Raw genomic sequence first — 20085 nt, forward strand, 5'->3', positions numbered from 1 at the left:
GCTGCTTGAAACTTATATGAATGTGTCATGCGCAAAATGAAACGTACGTAGTGTAAGGGAGATCTATAGATCTGTCAGAACGGAGTAATTAAGTGAATGCAAATAATATGATAAAGAAACAATAACTGGAAATGTTAACTGTGTATAAATTATTAGAGATTTCAATACTTTATAAACGATGTGAAATATCTTAGTAAACAAATTCTCTTAACAATGTGAGTCTATAGAATTGCGTATGCCATTGATGTTTATTATATTAACAATGATGACACATAAAGAGTTTATTATTTTGGTTCATGTTTAGGAATTACACCGGATCGCTCGATCCGGTGGCGAAGGGATGGAACTTCTCGTCGACGGACTTCGCCGAGATCACCATGGATCGGAATTTTGCGCTGTTGCTCGTATCGCTAATATCAGCGATACTGTGGATAGTTTATATAACGTACTACAATAGTCGTGTTCTTGGCTACATACTAACAAGATTGATTAATAAGTTCTACTTTCAAGATGAGAATTTTAAAATTGGTAAGTAAGCAGTATCATATATTAAAGAAACAATCAATGTTTGAAGACAAGCTTATAAGCGCTCTGTGTATTGCTATCTACAATATAATTTAAAACATTTGTACTTTACAGTCAGATAATATAATCTAAGTAATATCTGTTATCAGATTGTTTCACTAAAATACATTAATTACATTTAAATTAATTGATTTATAGATTTTATTAGGATAAAATTTCAGATATTCTGATACTCTAATAAGACACAATTGTGTCTATTTAGAAAGATATGTAGAATTAAGTTCATTTTATGAAATCCTTAAAAAAGGAATATGTTTTCATTACAATACTATTATAATTTAATTAAAACTCAACAAGAACAAAAGTGTATTTAAGAAAATTGAAAAAAATATCAAAATTTGTTCTATAAATTTCTGCACAAATATAGAAAACAAACATTACACATTTGATTTGATTATCACTTATTAATACATTTCATTATAGAATTTTACCAGTATATGTCTATGATGTGTGAAACTACAAAAAAGTCTTTACTCAATAAACCTTATTGTTACATTAAGTTTTATTATTGATTTTCACATTGAGTGTGTCTAATAGCATGTACATAAGTTTGGTGCGTCTCTTTAAGAGTATATTATACACTTTAGTATAGGCTACGTCCAAGCTTCTTAGGTGCCTAACCATTATGCCATTTTCCAATCAGATAATTTGCTTTCCACTTTTTCTGACGCGGTACCACATAAGAAAATTTTTGTTACAATTTAACCTAATTTCTACAACACTTACTAACCATTCAGTGATTATTAATTTAGTCATAAGGGAAAAAAAAACAATCAGACACTTGATAAATGTTAACTTAGTATATACTTAAAGTCATAAAGGACTTATGTATGCTTGAAAAAATTAATTAAAATTTGAATTAATTTGTTTTATTACAGGTTCTTTTACTCTTAATGCTCTCTCTGGCAAAATCATGTTTCGTGATATTGTTTACATAAACTATGATTACACACTTCGCATTCAAGATGGTTACCTGATATTCAGATGGTGGCGTTCCTATGTACCAAAAGATGTTGCTGAAGGTATTTAATGTATAATATGTTTCATTTTAAAAGCTAATGATTGGTTTATCTTATTCATTATATCTTTACTGTGCAATAATGTTAAGAGCATGTTTGTTCTGAACTGATTTTGAATTGAATTCAATATATTACTTTGTTTGAAGTTATACATGAATGTGTTTCTTGCATGTCACATTCAGATTTAGTCACAATTTTATCTTTTTATATACAGTACAAAAGTAATTCAGTGGCAAATATAGACTCTTTGTTCCAGTAAATTTATTATAATAAAGCTTTATTAAGTTAGGGTTTTATGTTTTCAGATTTATCACATTCGGATACACGTCTCTCTATTATGTTAAATGGCTTTGAATTACATTTTTACAACCGATGTGATCTTTATGCTGAACTTGAAAAAACCTTTGGACTTGATCCGTACATTAAGCAACAACACGATGACGACGATTCGGCCGATCGGGACAAGGCCATGAACGATGCAAACGAAAAACGAAGACGAGCTCAAGATACTGTACGATCCGAAGCAGCCATGGCTCGAACATGGCGCGACCTTATACCTGTTATTAAAATTGATATTTGTTCTGGACGTGTCGTTTTTGGTAATCGATTGGTACCAACAACATTATCAATCAGTATAGAAGAAGCACACTTAATGTACAGTACAAAGCCACCAGCATCGAGCTTAGACCATCTAATGCACTTTGTAAAGGCTAAAGCTGAAAATTGCAAAGTTATGTTGGCACCAAGTCCTAATTATACTGCTATGGTAGATGAACCACCCAGATATATGGGTGAAGGGTTTGTCATTATGAGCTCTAACTACATGGAAGTTTACTTCTATATGGATGAGCCTGGCTTAGTGCCAGAACAACCTGTGTTACTCCAGTTAGCGAATGGTGACATAGTTGAATCGGCGCCACCTATTTGGGGTGTGGATATTAAGTGTGGTAAAGGAACTGATTTCAGTTACGGCCCTTGGGCTGACCGGCAAAGAGATCATTTATTTAAATTCTTTTTTCCCCCTAATTACAAGAACTTGGAAGTAACTCCACAGCCAAAACCCGGTGATAGAAGGCAGATGCAGTCTTTCGATATTCGATTATCGACTTTAAATGAGGCCACCATAGACATATTGTTTACAAAAAATAAAGAAACCAATGCTGTTCATATAAATATTGGAGCAGGGTCTTACCTTGAAGTTACCTTACCATGGATTGTATTGCAAGATGGATATACAACAAAAATTACTGGGCAGCTGTTACATCTGGAAGCAACCACTAGTCTTCAATATAGGAGCTTAGCTGAAAGTGAGACTCTAGAATATACAGTCAAATGCCATTATCCACTTGTATGGAATCATCACCAATGTTGGCAGCTTTCTTTAACTGGATGTAAAGCTACAGCTCACTTTGTTTACACTCATATTGACTTCTTTCAAGATCTAACTAATGACTGGGCCAGCAAAGCTCGACCTGATATATTACATTTTGTCCCTTACACATGGAAAATATCTTTGCTTTTAAAAGAATGCGAAGTGGTCACAGTAAGTAATCAATACAACTGGATAGATTGCAGTTCAACTAATCAGGAAAATAATCATGTTGCTTTTTGTGGTGACTTACTGGATTTGTCTTTCGACTTACCCTTTACGGATTTCTTGCCGGACGTCATTCCTCTGAAGATATGGGTACAAGGGGAAGCTGTTGACATGAGTCTTTATTTGCCAGAAGTCAACACATCAAGACTTTTGCTTTTATCCATTGATAAAAACATGAAACTCATTCCATGTAGATTAAAATCATCGAAGTGGCGAAGGAAATGTGTTAAAAGTCAAGGTTGGGTAGACTGTTGGTCTGTTCCAATAGTTGCACTAAGTGTTCGATACAATTACCATCCTATACCACCTCTGGGACCAGAGCCACAAGCGGATATTACAACACCGGAAAAGGAAGAAATACTTTTATCACCCATGAGAATACCCCGAATGAGAAAGCAACCTCAAATAAATTGGGCTTTAGATGGGAACAACTTTGATCGTACAACTCTTACCCCAGATAAGGTAAGTGTTGAACTCGAGGTAGGGCCGTCTATTCTTCTTGCCTATGGAACTATAATCACAAGTTTCATGAACTTACTGGAAAATATTTTTGGAGAAGACCAGTCATTTACGGACATGCAAAAAACACCTAATATGGACACATATTATTGGTCCAGTGAAAACCCTACGAAGCTAAATGATAGGAGTAGCATAAATCAACACGAGATCTCGATTGATGACTCGAGTGATTCCAGTAAGGGCCCTTTCGATCCACGCCGATGTCGCCCATTAGACGTTACCGTGTCAATTATAATTCACGATATACAAGCACATTTGGTTAAAAATTGTAGTGAAAATGAACCACCCTGTCCTGTGATACTGATCGAAAGATTCGGTTTTGAAATGGATAAAAGTTTTCGTGAGACTAAACTGCAGCTCTTGTTAAGTCCATCGATATTGGTTTCCTCGAACAACCCTTCCAGATCTAATTCGAATGGTAGTAACAGTTCAAATGCTCTTCAACAAGGACATCTAATGCTTTCGTCGTTCCAGCTGAGAGGGAATGGTTTTTTTAGTGACACGAATAGATCTGTCGAAGAAGAAACAATTGAGTATGCTTGGATGATGGAACTACAGTTGGGTCAATTGACTGGGCGACTGACATTACCACAGCTGTATCAAATTATTTCATCACTGGAAACATTTTTGCTTCTGATTAGTGATAACGAAAATGAGCTGACGCCTCCGAACACCGCTAAGCAATGCCACCATGGATTAAATAACGTTTTATGTCCAGAAACAGACCTAGCTCTTAAATATCGGTGTCCCACTCCGAATGAAATAAAATATAGAATGATTCGAGTTGCAATTGATCTGATCGATATTTACGTCGCCGACACGAATACAACTCTCCAAACGTGGATATCACCGATTAGATTATCATTTTGTAATTTACATGGGTCTGGTTTTGGAACCGGCATTACTGGACTATTGCCAAATATTAAACTCGCACTTTATACACAGACCAACATGCAAGCTAATACTCATCACCACTCCAGTGGAAGCAATGGAAGTCAAGCAAACAAAGTACCTGAAAATGAAAATTGGGTAGGAGTGGGATCGATGTCTTTGGGCCCTTTGCTTATAGAAGCTGCTTCGTCATTACCACAGAGTCCAAAAAATTTACACCTTGTCCAGCAAAAGTTTTTAAAATTACACGATGAAAAGTTTAAAAGATTGTGGTTCTTGTGGCCAAGTGAAGGTAAAGGTACCCAGTGCGGATGTATCGGAGGTTGTAAATTTTTCGGTTCTAATAGAAATGGTGCTAACTTTTTGAAGCCAAGCTCTTCGGACTTACTCGAGGGAATAAACATAGCTATATTCAACGTAATAGAAACGTCTCCTGGAGAATATGGTTACGGTCAAAGCTTACTTCACCCTGGACAGTTGGTTTTCCATACGCCACCGTATAATAATTTAAATGTCTGTTTGCAACCGACAAATGTATCTACTTTGATCCCATCACCCTTGCCGCAAAATCTTAGCAAGTCACCGCAAAGCATAGACAGAAGAAGCCTGACTCGAAGGTTTTCTTATACGAGCATGAGTAAGGGCAGCAATAATGTTTTAGTGTCAAGTACTAAAAGTGATGTTCCATACGCCCGCCTAGTAGATTCTACGGTTCCTCTGGGTAGTTCGAAAATTGACAGCGACTCTAAACTAAATAAAACTGTTCTAAATGTACCTCAGATGGAAAGCAGTGTTTCTGATTCAAAACTAGCGCTTAGCTGTGGTTTGAAGGAATGTACAAATATTAATGTTAAAAGACCTGTTCCCGACACTGATCAATTTGTAGTACCCAGAGTACCACCAAGAAGTGTAGCAGTATCCGACTCTCATTACTCGCTCAATTCACAACCCCCGCAAGAAGAGGCTATGGTACCGGAAGTCCAGCGAACTATTTCGATTACAAGCGAGAATCATTCAGAAGCATTTTTTTCAGCAGATGAAGATATGTTCCCTAGTCGTTCATCAAGCTTAAAACATTCCTTTGGTAGTCGCCGTAGCAATCCCAAAGAACACACGTCTTATGGAATTGGAGATGGCAATAGTGAAAAATGGTTAAACATCGGACACAGGTCAGAAATAATCGATGGTCACGACACAATAAGTAATTTAAGTGCAGGCGTTCAGCCTGACTCTGAGAGTGGCTCGGTGTCATCAACTTCATTCATATCTGCTATTTCTTCTCAAGAAGACATGACACTAGTCAATCTTCATATGCAAACCAACAAGCCCATTGTAGATTCTCCTTTACTTATGTCGAGTTACATAAACAATTTACCGCAGTATAGATGTTGTAACTGGACAACCTGTTCCTTGCCAAGTGGCAGTGACGTATTCACTTTGCCGCTATTTAAGAGAGCTGAAGATGGCTCCTTAGTATACGTCGGCCAAAAGTATCTTCCAACTTTTGAACACGTGGGCAAAGTGCAATCATTGAAATTAATAGCAAAGAAAGACGTTCATACTAGTCAAAATCAACATGGCCCTTATTCCAATTTACCGTCACATTTTAACACTCAAATTAAATCACATCCTTACCCACAAGCGTGGTGGGATTTGCAACAGAACGTGCAAGATAATCAAGAAAATACAACCGATAAAAGTAGTACATCTACAATAACGACAACGAGTGACAGCAAAAACGGTCTATTCGTGAAATTGCGCGGTGAGGTCGATGTTATGCTCACACCGCTAGTCTTAGAAAGCACTCAAAAGTTCGTTGAATCTTTGACGCCAGTATTGGCAAATATCCACCCTATAACTGTTATAAACCACTTGCGTTTACTTTGTATTTCATCAGTGGAATCGTCGAACGTATTAAAACAAAAACAGTATGTACTAAACTGGTTACCCCAAATGCAAGCTACTAATGGGTCTAGTATAGTAATGGAAAAAGATGACAAATGCAAACTTGCGACGATACCGCATTCGAATATATACGAAGAGACCGTGTGCGATCAACTCCAAGCCACGGTCACGGTGCCTAAAGTTAATATAGTTTTTATTCAGTCTTCTGTCGTTGAAGACATGATATCATTTTCTGCACTTGATAACATACAGGATTTGACGTGTGTTTCGTTGTTTGGTGTATCTGTCGAAAATATCGTAGCCAAATATATCAGCACAAAGAAGACCCTAGAATCAGTACAGCTGTACTATAGACCGACCCTTCGAGCGCTGGGTAGCAAGAAGTCATTTGGAATTATGAAAGGACCACGCGCGTTGATCTCAACGCAATCCTCAGGAAGAAAACGAGGGCCAGAAAAGGGTGAACCGGTCTATATAGAGACGTCGCAACAACAATGTGAGGATACGACAATCAAATTAAACATTGGTACGTATGACTAAATGTCTTAATTTGGAATTGAATTTTGTCAGAAATCATAAGGTATAGCAAATTATGTCTTACAGGAAAAGTCCACGGGCAGTTGCGCCGTATTCGAAATGAGTCGTCACAATTAAAAGATGCCACCATTACTGGTATTCCTTGTCAACATTCAAAAGTCTCATTCAAATTTATTAGAGGAGACTCGTGTGGAAAAGGATGTGATAATATGGTAAGGATTTGCGACAATCTTATGTAATTTTAATACATAATTATTACTATAAAAATGCTGCTTTTATAGGGTTGTCAAAATGGAGCAACAGAGGGTCAAAAAGAGAACTCCATCGGATATATTATGTTCGAATGTGGAATTGAAGGTGTTTCTATTAAGGTATCGAAACATTCACTGTCTCATAAACCGAACGAAGACAAAAAACAACAACGAACTGATAGCGAAAGCTGTCGCGAATCCGTAAAATCTGCGGAGGAATCGAAGCCCGACAAGGAGAAGTTGAAAGGATTACGCAATTCAGGAATCGAGGAGCTATTTCGAAAAAGAGAATCCAACTCCAAGCCCAGCACTCCCAACCTGAGCAGCGCCCAGCCGCCGCCCGTGCCGCCCGCCGCGCCCGAGCCCACCACGCCCGCGCCCGACGACCCCGCCAACGACAGCACAAACACCGTCGTGCCCGTCAAGGACGGCGGCAACACGTCGTCGTGCTCGATTGACTTCAAAGTGGTCTGGTTCAACTTCGCCGCACCGCCGAGGACCCCCATCACGAAGAAGATCGACTACACGAGGTACCAGCTGCAACGACGTGCCAGCGCCGCCACTCACAAAGGAAATCTCGATACAACGTAATTCTTTCAACCGCCAGGCTGGACTGGAACCTGCTGAGCACGGCGTCGCCCGCCATCAACGCGTGGATGAACCCGTGCAACCGGCTCGGCATCCGCGTGGTGGCGCTGTACCGCGCGCGCGCGCGCCGCCTCGCCGCCACGGCCGCCAGCCTCATGGCGTCGGCGCTGGACCGCGCGCCCGACCACACGCCGCCCAAGGTGAGTCGCCCCCCCCGACCCCGCCGCCGCCCGCCGAGCCGGCCGCGCTGACCGCCCGCTGTCCGCAGAGCCGCTACGGGCGCCACACGCCCATGGCCAAGCAGCTGCGCGAGGAGCCGTCGCTGCAGCTGTGCGCCGTGCTGCTGCGGTACGCGCTGCAGGCGGACGCGGCCGCCGTGCAGGCCGACCTGGCCGAGCGCCACCTGCCCTCGCTGTCCACGCTGCGTCAGGTGCGACGCTCGTTTGTGCTTATGTGCTGGATGTGTAGTGTTGCCCAGATTGGATTGATTTAAATACTCGATTGATGTAATTCCAGGGAGTTATAGTTCTCACCAGACAATGGAAAAATATTCTGTATACCCCGCTTCTTTTGGAGCACAATTACAAGAGCAAAGTTATGAGACCACTCAACGTTACTTTCGCTTTGCCAGATTTACTCGAGGTATGGTACCAAAACAAGTTTAAATATTTTTTGCTTCAAAAATATGCTTAATTGAAAGTAATAAAGAAGTCATAATCATAATTTCTGAAAAATGTCCTCGTTCAGGATTCTGTAGAGGGTTGGCAAGAATATCAGTTCGACAACGAGGCGCTCGACGAAAACTGCCTCTTGTTGAACATGGACGTGGACAAACTTACCAATCAAATTCCTGGTGAGTCATTTATTGCCAGTATCACATGTAATTATAGTTAATTTTCAGAGTGTGGTATTACGTATAATAAAATTGGCAACGCACAGATTATGCACGAACAAGCTATTAGTACCTGTAAATGAATTTGAGTAAAATTGTATTTGGACACAGCGTGTGCGTGGGCGGCTGAAGCTGTGGCTTATATGTTGAAATATCCCGAAGTCTGAATCTAATAAGTTTAGTATTCAGATATATCGGTTCTACGGAGCGTCGTATACTTGTATTAATACAACATCAGGGAAATTAATCATAACAGATAATCAGGGCTTTACGTTAACGCACAAGTTAGTATAAGATTAAAATAATATTATTATCAATATTCTCTATGGTACGATATTAAATGAATGCATAGAAATCGTATCTTAAACCTACTAATGCCATATTGGTCTGTGAAGCGAGCGCGCCGCCGCCCAGCGCTCGCCCGCACTCGTACCCGTCCACGCCTCCGTCCGGTTCGTACGCTTCGTTCATCCTGAGCATTATGGTTTCTATGATGAGTGTTGTTTTGCTATGGCGATACGCTTACGGCCTGTATCCAACGAATTGGATAGCCGGAGAAGATGGGAGAAACTATTGTGGCATAGCAACTAATGCTATGCCACAATAATGCCTTATGCACTTAAGATAAATAAATCTTGTTTTTAAATATTATTTAATATAGTTCAACTGTATTGTACACTATTTGATTGACATATATCTATTTATACGAATAACTATTGAACTTTTAACGCTACCTTAACAGTTTCGATAACAACTTTGCCGTCGTTAAAAATGGTTTTTTCGGATATTTTAATAATATAACATAATTCCGATTTCGACCTCTGATCACATCAATTCAAAGTAAAATTTTATATTTACTTTACCTTACCATTGAAACATCGTACTGCATACATCTTCGTCGGAATCCGTTTTGGTGAATACAGGCCTCTAAACTTGCACGTTATGCGAGTAATCTTTTATACCTGATTTTTGTTTTGTCCGTGAATCCTTGTACCTTATACCTTCTATTTATACGTACTAAATCATCATCGGTTTATTTTAATTGAATTATATTAAAGCCAAAAAAAAAATAGCATTAATAATGTTTTGTATTTTTTTTTTTGTTATTAATCGTAACGTTTTAATTGAACCTTATTCCTTCATTATTATTTTTAACTAATCTGGATTTTCGCGATTATTACACATTTAAATAAAACTAATTATAACGGATGAATCGCGTATATTAATTATTTTTAAAACATCCCGACGTTTCGAGCACTTTGCAGTGTTCGTGGTCACGGGTAGACTAAGATGACATTCGTCTATTTGAAGAACAAAGGAATATTATTAACAACTACCGCCAACGATTTCTCAATTGATATCTTGAGTAACGTTCCGGTTGCACGCAGAAGGCACTAACTGTATCTTTAGGTCTTGCAGTCTGTTGGATTTGGGATTTCAAATTTTTAATAAGTGGATCCCAGGTGTTAGAAAGTCTCCAACCATCTTCTCTATTGAAGTTCGGATGTTTTTGAATTTCAATAGCCTCGCGTATCATCCTAGGAATGAATCTGTGTTCTCTAGTGAACACCTAGAGGACGAGCTACGTCAGGTCAAGCTTGCACTCCACCAGAACAAGCTGCCCGTGCCTCGCCAGCATCGCAGAAGCCGTATCAAGCCACCCACAGTTGAGCGACAACCTGCATTTCTACCATATGTGAAGGGAGTTACAGACAGGATTGGCAACATCTTGAAGCGAGCTTCAATTAAAACCGTTTACAAGCCTCATAAGAAAGTGAGCCAGTTCTTGAGACCTATCAAGAGTAATATTCCCTTACAAACTGCAGGAGTATATAAACTCGAATGTGAGTGTGGTTTATCTTACATAGGCCAAACAAAGAGAAGTATCGGTACCAGGGTCAAGGAACATATAGGAGATGTCAAAAATAGGCGTTCTTCTAAGTCTGCAGTCTGTGAACATGCTCTGGATAAACCTAACCATTTTATCCGATTTGATAAACCACAGATCCTCGCTAGAGAACACAGATTCATTCCTAGGATGATACGCGAGGCTATTGAAATTCAAAAACATCCGAACTTCAATAGAGAAGATGGTTGGAGACTTTCTAACACCTGGGATCCACTTATTAAAAATTTGAAATCCCAAATCCAACAGACTGCAAGACCTAAAGATACAGTTAGTGCCTTCTGCGTGCAACCGGAACGTTACTCAAGATATCAATTGAGAAATCGTTGGCGGTAGTTGTTAATAATATTCCTTTGTTCTTCAAATAGACGAATGTCATCTTAGTCTACCCGTGACCACGAACACTGCAAAGTGCTCGAAACGTCGGGATGTTTTAAAAATAATTAATATACGCGATTCATCCGTTATAATTAGTTTTATTTAAACTAATCTGGATTTATTTACGTCATTTATTGCGTTCTGGAATTTTGTTGCGTCCGTTAAATCTAGCAGTTATCTTCTTTAAACATATCGGGCATTCCTCCATAAATTACGGAAGGTATAGGAATATGATCATTTATATTATTTTAACTATAAGAGAAGAAAATTGTGGTCCATTTTTTTCTTTTCTACCTTAAAATTGTTTGAAAGAAATCGCTGTCTTAGCAATAAGGCAACATCTATGTGTTCCTTGTCTGTGTAGATCTGTTCACTCTCCGAGGCGCGTCCACATATATTTTTCGTCCAATATTTTCGTCGTATGCATCAACAAATATAATGTAATTTGTATTTTTTTTGGTTGCCTTTCTTTTTACAAACTTACATGAGTAATCTCACGCTCATGAAGATCTAATAAGCACGAGCGTCTAATGTGTCATAATAATGAACTCCGATAAATTAGCCTGGAGATCTAGTATCGATGCCTTCGATAGTGAATAGATCTATTGTCTATGTTTATGTTTAATTTGTGTTGCAGTCCAGATTCGTTAATATTAATCATTTTAAATATATCCCTTTCAACGTTGTATGTGCTCTTTCATGGTTCGATTGATTTTCAAACTTTTTGATTTCTTTACTTTGGCAAAGTTTATTTTTATTCTATATAAACGCATTTGAATCAGTAAATGCACGGTGATTTCATTATTCATATGATATTGATAATAGTAGTAATCCGCTTTGTTGTAGATTTTAGTCTATGTCCAATTAATGCATTGAAATGTTGCACTTATTATACGCCACAGATTATAATATTTTTCATTTTAAGAGTTTATAATATCGTTTTTGGTAATGTCTGTCATATGTATTATAACAAATTCATCAAATCGTTTTTTCGACAATTTTTATCATTACAATATTTTAATGATCTGTCTAACAAATGTTTTCTGTTTTTATTTCAAAAATGCAAACATTCTTTCATTCAACATAGTTTCTTATTACCAATTGTTTTATGACTTATTATATGAAACAAAATAATCAACAGTGCGAGCGGCCCAAAGCAGTCGCGCGAGCCTAGTTTTTCCATCGCTACCTTTCTCCACCAGAAAAACGCCGTTCCAAGACGACGCTATTGCCAGTGAGTATATTACGAATATTAAAAATAATAATCAAGTATTTAGTAATACAATTAATGTAACTATATCTATAATGAGAAAATTTTTCATGGATAACAAGAAAGCAGATCAGATGAGCACTTTGACGGTAAGTGGTCACATACTATCTATGAACTGACTGGTCCTTGTCATCGCCATTAAGCATGTCAGCGCGCTAATATTCATGTCAGTTTGCGTGCGTGCAACTACACTGACTAACATAAGCTTTACACAGAAGAGCAAAGTGAACGCATTGTTGTTTTGCGGTAGATTGTATTGCGGATGATATACCTTTAGAATAGAAACCCGCCAAAGATCGGTCTAAAAAGCGATTTCCTAAAAAAGGATCCCTAGCGAGAGTTCATGTTTTCTTGTTTTCTAAAACAAATGAAATATCTACTAAAATAAAGGTTCGTTATCTTAAACTGTTTTATTGAAATAATAGATTACGGAACGTTGAAAGAGGATCTACCGACAGTGGGCTCGAACCCATCGCTGTACTCCCAGGGCAGCCACGACAACATCGCCAACGACCGCGCCCGCGAGGACCTCTACCAGTGGATGGCCAAACAGGAGCCCATCAAAGTGGTGAGATCTATAGCTACCCCCACGCTACCCCCACGCTGCCCCCACGACGGGGGCCTTCAATGCCAGTTTTATTTTACTCGATATTCGATTCTATCCGGGATATTCTCCGCCAGGAACCGAAGAGCAAGAAGCATATGATGCCGCCGAAGATGCCCGGTCGCGCCGTGTCGGCCGCCATGCCCAACTGCAGCCTGTACCCGCTGCAGGGCTCGCTCATGCTGCTGGACGCGCACCTGGTGTTCCAGCCCTTCCTGTCCGCGCTGGGCGTGTCTCCGCACCAGGTGGCGCACGGTACGAACCTTACTCTTCTCTCATTCCATCCTCATGTATTATCCGATCACTTTATTAACAACATGATGGTTACAGGTGAATCGAAGGTTAAAGGCGTCGGCGCAGAGGCCGGCTCGGGCCTGGATTCCCTGGGCTCGAAGCTGTCTCTCCTAGCCTGGGTGGACATGTTCCGCATCGATATCGTGGTCGGAGAGTTAGCCCGCGATCGAAGGCATCAGAACAGCAAAGGCAAGGGTACGGCGCATTGTACACGAGATTCAGTTTGTTTTTGACTGAGATGGCAATAAATTGATGCTAATGTTTTTTTTTGTTCAGCAAATCATCCTCACGCGGACATACCTTCGGAAACTCCCGCATTCCTTTGCGAGAAAATATCAATCGATGTGGATTTGAAAAAAGTGGCGGACATGGCGGTGGACGACCTCATCCAGCGGCAGAACGTGCTGTACATATCGCGCGGGCAGCTCAAGAAGCACATCAGCACCATGCTTAATTTCAACATCAGCATTCGATTTATATCGCAACAGGTGGGTCACCAATATTAGTGGTCGATAATAATTGGTCATCGCCATATCTGCATCTGAAAGACATAAGCTGTCAAACTCACAGAACTACATATATACATACATAGTCGATACTTAAAAAAGCCTTTCTTTTGAAGTCTTTATTTACAAAAACATCCTGTTTTTGAATTCAGTAGTTCCAATAAATCATTTTGTCCGCTATCGTTTAATATATTGTACAAATGTATCCGTGCAGGTGAACATGCCACTGCTGCGGCTGCTGCATCAGATCAGCAACATGTACCAGAACGTAAAGGACACGCAGAGCGAGCTTCGCACGCAGACCAACTCTTCGCGCCGGCACGACAAACATCCTTCTGGTATCATTCCTTAACGATAGAAAAATAAAGTTTTTTTTATTCTTGTGATATTTTTTTTTATTGAATGTGGTGTTTCCTCAGTGTCCGACTTCCCAGAAAACGTGGTGAGCATGTCGTCCCTGGACAAGGACAGCCAGTACGCCACGCTGGAGCCCAAGTGGGAGCTGTCTGCGGCGCCCGAGCCGGCCGCGCCGGGCTCCGACAAGGGCACGCCGCCGCCGCCGCGCCCGCGCCCGCAGTCCTTCGCGCAGAAGCTGCGCTCCACCGGCAAGACCGTCAAGGGGAAACTCGGTCAGTATATGTACAGGCAGGTAGGGTTGTGAGAGGTTAGAAATTAAATCCGAGTGGAATTATCTTCCCTCAGTGTTGAAACATTTAAAACACTTAAAAATGAAATTTAAATAATAGTAAGGGGTAGAATCATCATCAATTAATCTTGTAAGCGCCGTTAATTTCATGGTGTTTACATTTTTCTTCATGTAATTTTGGTGTAATCTACTACCGTCTACGGCTAAGGTATATTAAATTTGACAGATTGATCATCACTTGATCTCACTTGAAAAACTAGTCATTTCACTCGCTCGACTACTGAATTGTTATTTAAGTCCAGGTTCATACTATGTTTTTGATTTTCGTACTATAAGCCGCCCTGGACGTGCCCACACTGAGCTAACGGATAACCCACACTAATGTCAGGTGAACGATCTGCAATTCAGTTCAGTCGAAGTGCGCAGCACTCGCACACGGAGGATCTAACGCTTTCCATTGTCCATGGCCCGGCAGTCAAGATCCCCGAGAGTAACGCAGGCGCGCGCGGGCGCTCCACAGGCTACAGCTCGCTGAGCGAGGGCGCGCACACGCCCATGTTCGCCGCCAGCGCGCCCGAGCCGCCGCCGCCGCGCGGACAGCTGGCGCCGCGCTGCTGGCGCACCGTGTACCTGCTGCTCGACCTCTACGCCAACATGCCCGACGCCGACACCATCACGCACAGGTACGCGCCGCGCCGCCCCAGCCCCCCCGCCCCCCGCCCGCCCGTGACGTCCGCCGCCGGTTGCAGGTTCTCCGTGTCGACGGAGCTGCCGGAGGCGTACCGTGGCCGCGCGCGCCCCAGCTCGCGCGAGCAGAACGCCAGCAACTCCTCGTCCAGCGCCACCGGCATGGGCATCGTCGTGGTCGGCGTCGCCAGGTATCGTGCTACCGGAATTCGCAACTGTTATCAGAAGTTAATCACAAATGTTATCAGAGCTTTAACAAGGGTGTTATATATTTTTAGAATCCATCGCACGCGCCTGCTAGCCTCGCTGTCGGGGTTGAAGCTCGAGGCGGAGATCACGTCGCTCCAGGCGTCGCTGTCGGCGTCTCGGGCGCGCCAGTGGTCGCTGAACGGGAACCTCGGCCGCACTGCTATCGTCCTGCTCGAGGGAACGGCACCCAATCATCAGTACGTATTACCCCTTTAGTATTTTTACACTTAATTAGACCCATTGGAGGTCCTCGAAACCGAATCGGTATCGACGTCCGTTTTCGTTCCCCCAGGACGGTGGTTCGAGTGAGCGTGGGCAAGTCGCAGGCGCTGTACGCGTGGGAGGGCGGGCGCCTGGGTGCCACGGCGCTGGCTGCCATCGGCGGCGTGCGCGTGGACCTGCCGCAGCACCCCGTGGCGCTGCACGGCGTCATGACGCGCTCCAGCAAGCAGCTGTCGTCCACGCTGCAGGTGGGTGGAACTACTCCCCCGGCCCTGCCCGGCGGACGCGTATGAAGTATATAAACAAATGAGCAACCGTGTGCAGGAGCTGGGCGTGACGCGCACGTCGTCGCGCATGTCGCGCGGCGCGGCGGGCGCGGCGGGCGACGACGACGACGACGGCAGCCCGCCGCCCGCGCCGCGCCCGCCGCCCGCCGCCGCGCTGCGCCCCGACCCGCTGCTGCAGCCGCTGCAGCTGCAGTTCTCGCTCGTGCTGCAGGTACCCCCGTCGGACTCGACCGCTGCCTATATATAAACCGGGGGACAACCTTGGCCACGTTTTACTTTATTTGTTTCTTTAGTCCTCTATGTGCCTGAGTTCGCGACCGGAGGTCGAGCCACCTTTTATCTAGTTTTACGCACTAACAATACGAGTCCGGTCGCGCGTGTCGCAGAGCCTGAGCGTGACGGCGGCGCTGCTGCCGTCGCTGCAGGCGCAGTACAAGATGGAGCGCGTGCAGAGCGCGGGCGTGACGGCGGGCCGCGCGCACTTCACGGTGGAGCTGCCGCACCACTCGCTTAGCTTCGTCACCAAGCTGCAGGTCAGCGTGCCTTCCTTTCTGAGAGACTAAACTACCTCGACTTACTTACTACTTGACTTAGTTATTGAATGTCACTAGGGCTTACCGACTAAATGGGACTATTTTGTGTGCAGGTGACGGAGGCCAACATCCCAGCGGCGGCGTCGGTGGCGCTGCCCGCCGTGTCGTGTCGGGCGCGCGTGCTGGACTGCGACCCGCAGGAGCGCGGCGACGCAGACTCCGCCGACACGGCCGACGCCAGAGGTGACTTTGCGTGCTAACCGCTGCCTGAGTGACAATGATCCTCGACGAGTGGTCGGAGTGGTTTCTAAGGTGTCGATGTCCCCAGCGGCCCCGGAGGGCGTGGTGCTGCGCGCGGGGCGCTACCTGTCGGCGACGGCCGACATCGGCCTCTTCGAGCACACGCTCTCTACGGACCTGCTGAATCATCTGGTTTTCGTACAAAAAGTCTTTATGAAGGTGCATATATATTTTAATAATTGTTCTATGATAATTTTTGGTAGACCTTGATATTGTTAGAACAGTTTATCGATCATACAAATTAGTTTGTTACCCGATTTTTTTTCACAATCTTAGGAAGTCAATGAAGTGGTACAAAAAGTATACGGCGGCGAAAAACCGGTGCCGCTGTGGAACGAGGAAGAAGTATCCTCGTCTGCTTTTAGCAGGATGCTGTTCTCCCTTCTGATCAGAATAAAGGTAAAGATCACCATTAACATCGGTAGTCCTCGGAACCGTCTGCTAAACCCAGATCTCCGCCCCGCAGCGCATCCAGCTGACGGCGACGACGCCCAGCAACTCTGCCGTGCGGCTGGAGACGGGCGCCGTGGAGCTGGAGCTGTCCAACCGCGTGCAGAACGTGCCGCAGCCCGCCGGCCCGCACGGCCTGCGGCTCTTCGCGCGCGCGCAGGTCTGGCCGCTGCCTTTTTTATGTTATAGGTTGGCGGACGAGCATATGGGCCACCTGATGGTAAGTGGTCATCATCAACCATAGGCAATGACGCTGTAAGAAATATTAACGATGGAAACATCGTCAATGTGCCACCAACCTTGGGAACTAAGATGGTATGTGCCTTGTGCCTGTTGTTACACTGGCTCACTCACCCTTCAAACCGAAACACAACAATACTGAGTACTGTTATTTGGCGGAAGAATAACTGATGAGTGGGTGGTACCTACCCAGACGGGCTAGCACAAAGCTCTACCACCAAGTGACTAACTACGCTGTGTTATCGAACAATCTGTTCCTTTTCTAATTTTTAACCGACTTGCTTATTTATTCTTCAGTACAAAACGATAAATTCTTTCATAGGTCGATGTAAACCTCAGCCTCGGACAACTTATAAGGAACGCTATGTTCGAGGAAGCCGAGCCGGAATTCCAGCAGTACGCCTTCTTCAACACCAGAATAGGTAATTGCGCGACGATTCACTTTCAATACCATAAGAGTAGCCCTAAATAATTACAACAACGCAACAGCCTGTAAATTTCTCACTGTTGGGCCAAGACCTCCTCTTCCATTGAGGAAAAGATTTTGGAGTATATTTCACCACGCTGTTCCAATGCTGGTTGGTGGAATACACATGTGGCAGAATTTCTATGAAAGTAGACCCATGCAGGTTTCAACACGATGTTTTCTTTCACCGCCGTGCACGAGATGAACAGTTATTTATTTAATTGAAACACAAATTAAGCACGTGAATATTCAGTGGTGTATGCCTTTGAACCCGCAATCATCGGTTAAGATGCACGCGTTCTAACCACTGGGCCATCTCGGCACATAATTAACTCTATGTAAACGTTTCCAGCGATGCGTAACGCTTTTCAAGACGAAATAGTTTGCGAGGAGGATAAGGAGGTAGTCCTGATCACGCTGAAGCGGCCGCTCATCTACATACAGCCGGTGGCCGTGGACAAGGCGATCCTCGTGTGGCTCAACTACAAGAACGCGTACGAGTACTGGAACGAGAAACGCATGAGTCTGAACAAGGAGGTGCTCACGGCTACGCAGCAGGTCTTCGAGAAGGTACTGATTTGCAGATTAACGAATATTTGGACTTTTAAATTATCAACTTTATTTATTTTATTTATCTATTTTAGTTATCTACTCTAGATTAGAAAATCACCTAAATTCTATCGATTTCTTCTATAAACAGCAATACGGTTTTCGCAAACACTCAAACACGCTATAGGCAACCATTGATCTCATCACTAAAATTAAAAACAAAATAGATAAAAAGCAAATAGGTTTGGGTATATTTATTATTTGGGTCAGTCATGAAATACTAATGAGAAAAATTTCTAATATTGGTGTGACGGGGAACGCGTTTAAAATATTAAAATCTTATTTACATAACCGTAAACAGATTGTTAAAATAGGGCAACACCAAAGTTCCACTAAATCTATTCAATATGGCGTCCCTCAAGGATCAATTCTGGGCCCATTGTTGTTCCTAATATACATAAATGATATTTCCCAAATTGGTCTTCATTGGGACATATCTCTATATGCAGATGATACAAGCCTTTTTTATTTTGGCAACTCTATTAACGCTATTTTGCCTAAAGTAAGAACTGATTTAAATACTTTAAGTGACTGGTTTCTAAACAATTTACTAACAATTAATATCTCAAAAACAAAATATGTTATATTTTCCGCGAAAAACAAAAATATTGACAGTAACTTTCAAATCATGATAAACGATGAAATTATTGAGAGAAAAACGCATGAACAATATTTGGGTCTAACTTTAGATAATCACCTGAATTGGAAACCGCACTTGCAAAAAATTAAGTCAAAATTAATCTCCCTCACAGGAGCTATCCGAAGTATAACGAAATGTTTACCGCGAAAAGTAAGATATATCATTTACAATTCCCTAATCAAGCCGCATATTGACTATTTGATAGAAATTTGGGGAACGGCAGCTAAGTCAAACTTTAATATAATACAAAAGACTCAAAATAAATTAATTAAAATATTATTTAACTATCGTTTTCGGACACCAACACAAAAGATTTACACGGGCACACAAATTATGAATATAAAACAAACATACAAATATTATACATGTATATTAGTACGAAAAATTTTAAACCGGGACATACACACTAAGATAACATTTACTAAAAAATCACAAGTGCAAAAAATTAAATTACGAAATGCTAACAATCTTATATTATGCCCATCTAGAACAAATTACGGTAAAAAGAACATTGAATATGAAGGTGCTCAGCTATATAACTCTTTACCAAAGGAAATAAAGGAGACTAAATCAATGTTAAGTTTCAAAAAACTACTCAAATTTCATATCTTAAAACAAAAAATATAACTTATTTACACTAAAATTTAATTAAATTTAAATTTAATTAATAAACATAATAAAAATAATAATAATAATAATATTAATAATTGCATGCACTTACACTACAAAACATACTAACATTTATACATATACACACATATACCGGCTTAGGTAATTTATTGCAACATTATAAACTTAACTTCCATATGAACAATATCCATCCATGTCACTTCTGGTACTTATTAATCTATGAAGTTAATAATTGAAACATGCATGCATGTATACGGTGTTTATTTTTTAAGATCTGTCTGCCCTCTTTTGTGTGATATTTTATTTTATCTTTACTTTGTTATCTCTGTACGCTTCTTTTATAATTGTTTTATTTTATATATGTAGTTTCTCAGTAAGTGAAAT

At 41.8% G+C, this 20085-nt stretch overlaps 1 protein-coding gene across 1 annotated transcript in view; it reads left to right on the forward strand.

Annotated features, from left to right (window-relative positions):
* Positions 1–62: 62 nt before the first annotated feature.
* LOC124530880 (transmembrane protein KIAA1109 homolog) overlaps positions 63–20085 on the forward strand; it is a 29533-nt gene continuing 9510 nt past the window's right edge. Inside the window, exons 1-30 of the mRNA XM_047105235.1 lie at positions 63–215; positions 305–528; positions 1464–1607; positions 1910–7042; positions 7120–7265; positions 7335–7834; positions 7912–8092; positions 8161–8322; positions 8409–8534; positions 8640–8745; positions 9180–9236; positions 12210–12302; positions 12764–12906; positions 13020–13197; positions 13273–13431; positions 13513–13724; positions 13957–14080; positions 14162–14371; positions 14864–15071; positions 15138–15266; positions 15354–15521; positions 15617–15794; positions 15871–16044; positions 16220–16366; positions 16480–16609; positions 16695–16825; positions 16943–17065; positions 17133–17276; positions 17679–17778; positions 18175–18392. Of these exons, the coding sequence (XP_046961191.1) occupies positions 214–215; positions 305–528; positions 1464–1607; positions 1910–7042; positions 7120–7265; positions 7335–7834; positions 7912–8092; positions 8161–8322; positions 8409–8534; positions 8640–8745; positions 9180–9236; positions 12210–12302; positions 12764–12906; positions 13020–13197; positions 13273–13431; positions 13513–13724; positions 13957–14080; positions 14162–14371; positions 14864–15071; positions 15138–15266; positions 15354–15521; positions 15617–15794; positions 15871–16044; positions 16220–16366; positions 16480–16609; positions 16695–16825; positions 16943–17065; positions 17133–17276; positions 17679–17778; positions 18175–18392 (9750 nt within the window). The 5' untranslated portion in view covers positions 63–213. The remainder of the gene's footprint in view (positions 216–304; positions 529–1463; positions 1608–1909; positions 7043–7119; positions 7266–7334; positions 7835–7911; positions 8093–8160; positions 8323–8408; positions 8535–8639; positions 8746–9179; positions 9237–12209; positions 12303–12763; positions 12907–13019; positions 13198–13272; positions 13432–13512; positions 13725–13956; positions 14081–14161; positions 14372–14863; positions 15072–15137; positions 15267–15353; positions 15522–15616; positions 15795–15870; positions 16045–16219; positions 16367–16479; positions 16610–16694; positions 16826–16942; positions 17066–17132; positions 17277–17678; positions 17779–18174; positions 18393–20085) is intronic.

This window comes from Vanessa cardui, chromosome 7 (assembly GCF_905220365.1).
Source record: "Vanessa cardui chromosome 7, ilVanCard2.1, whole genome shotgun sequence".
In the NCBI taxonomy this organism is placed as follows: Eukaryota; Metazoa; Arthropoda; class Insecta; order Lepidoptera; family Nymphalidae; genus Vanessa; species Vanessa cardui.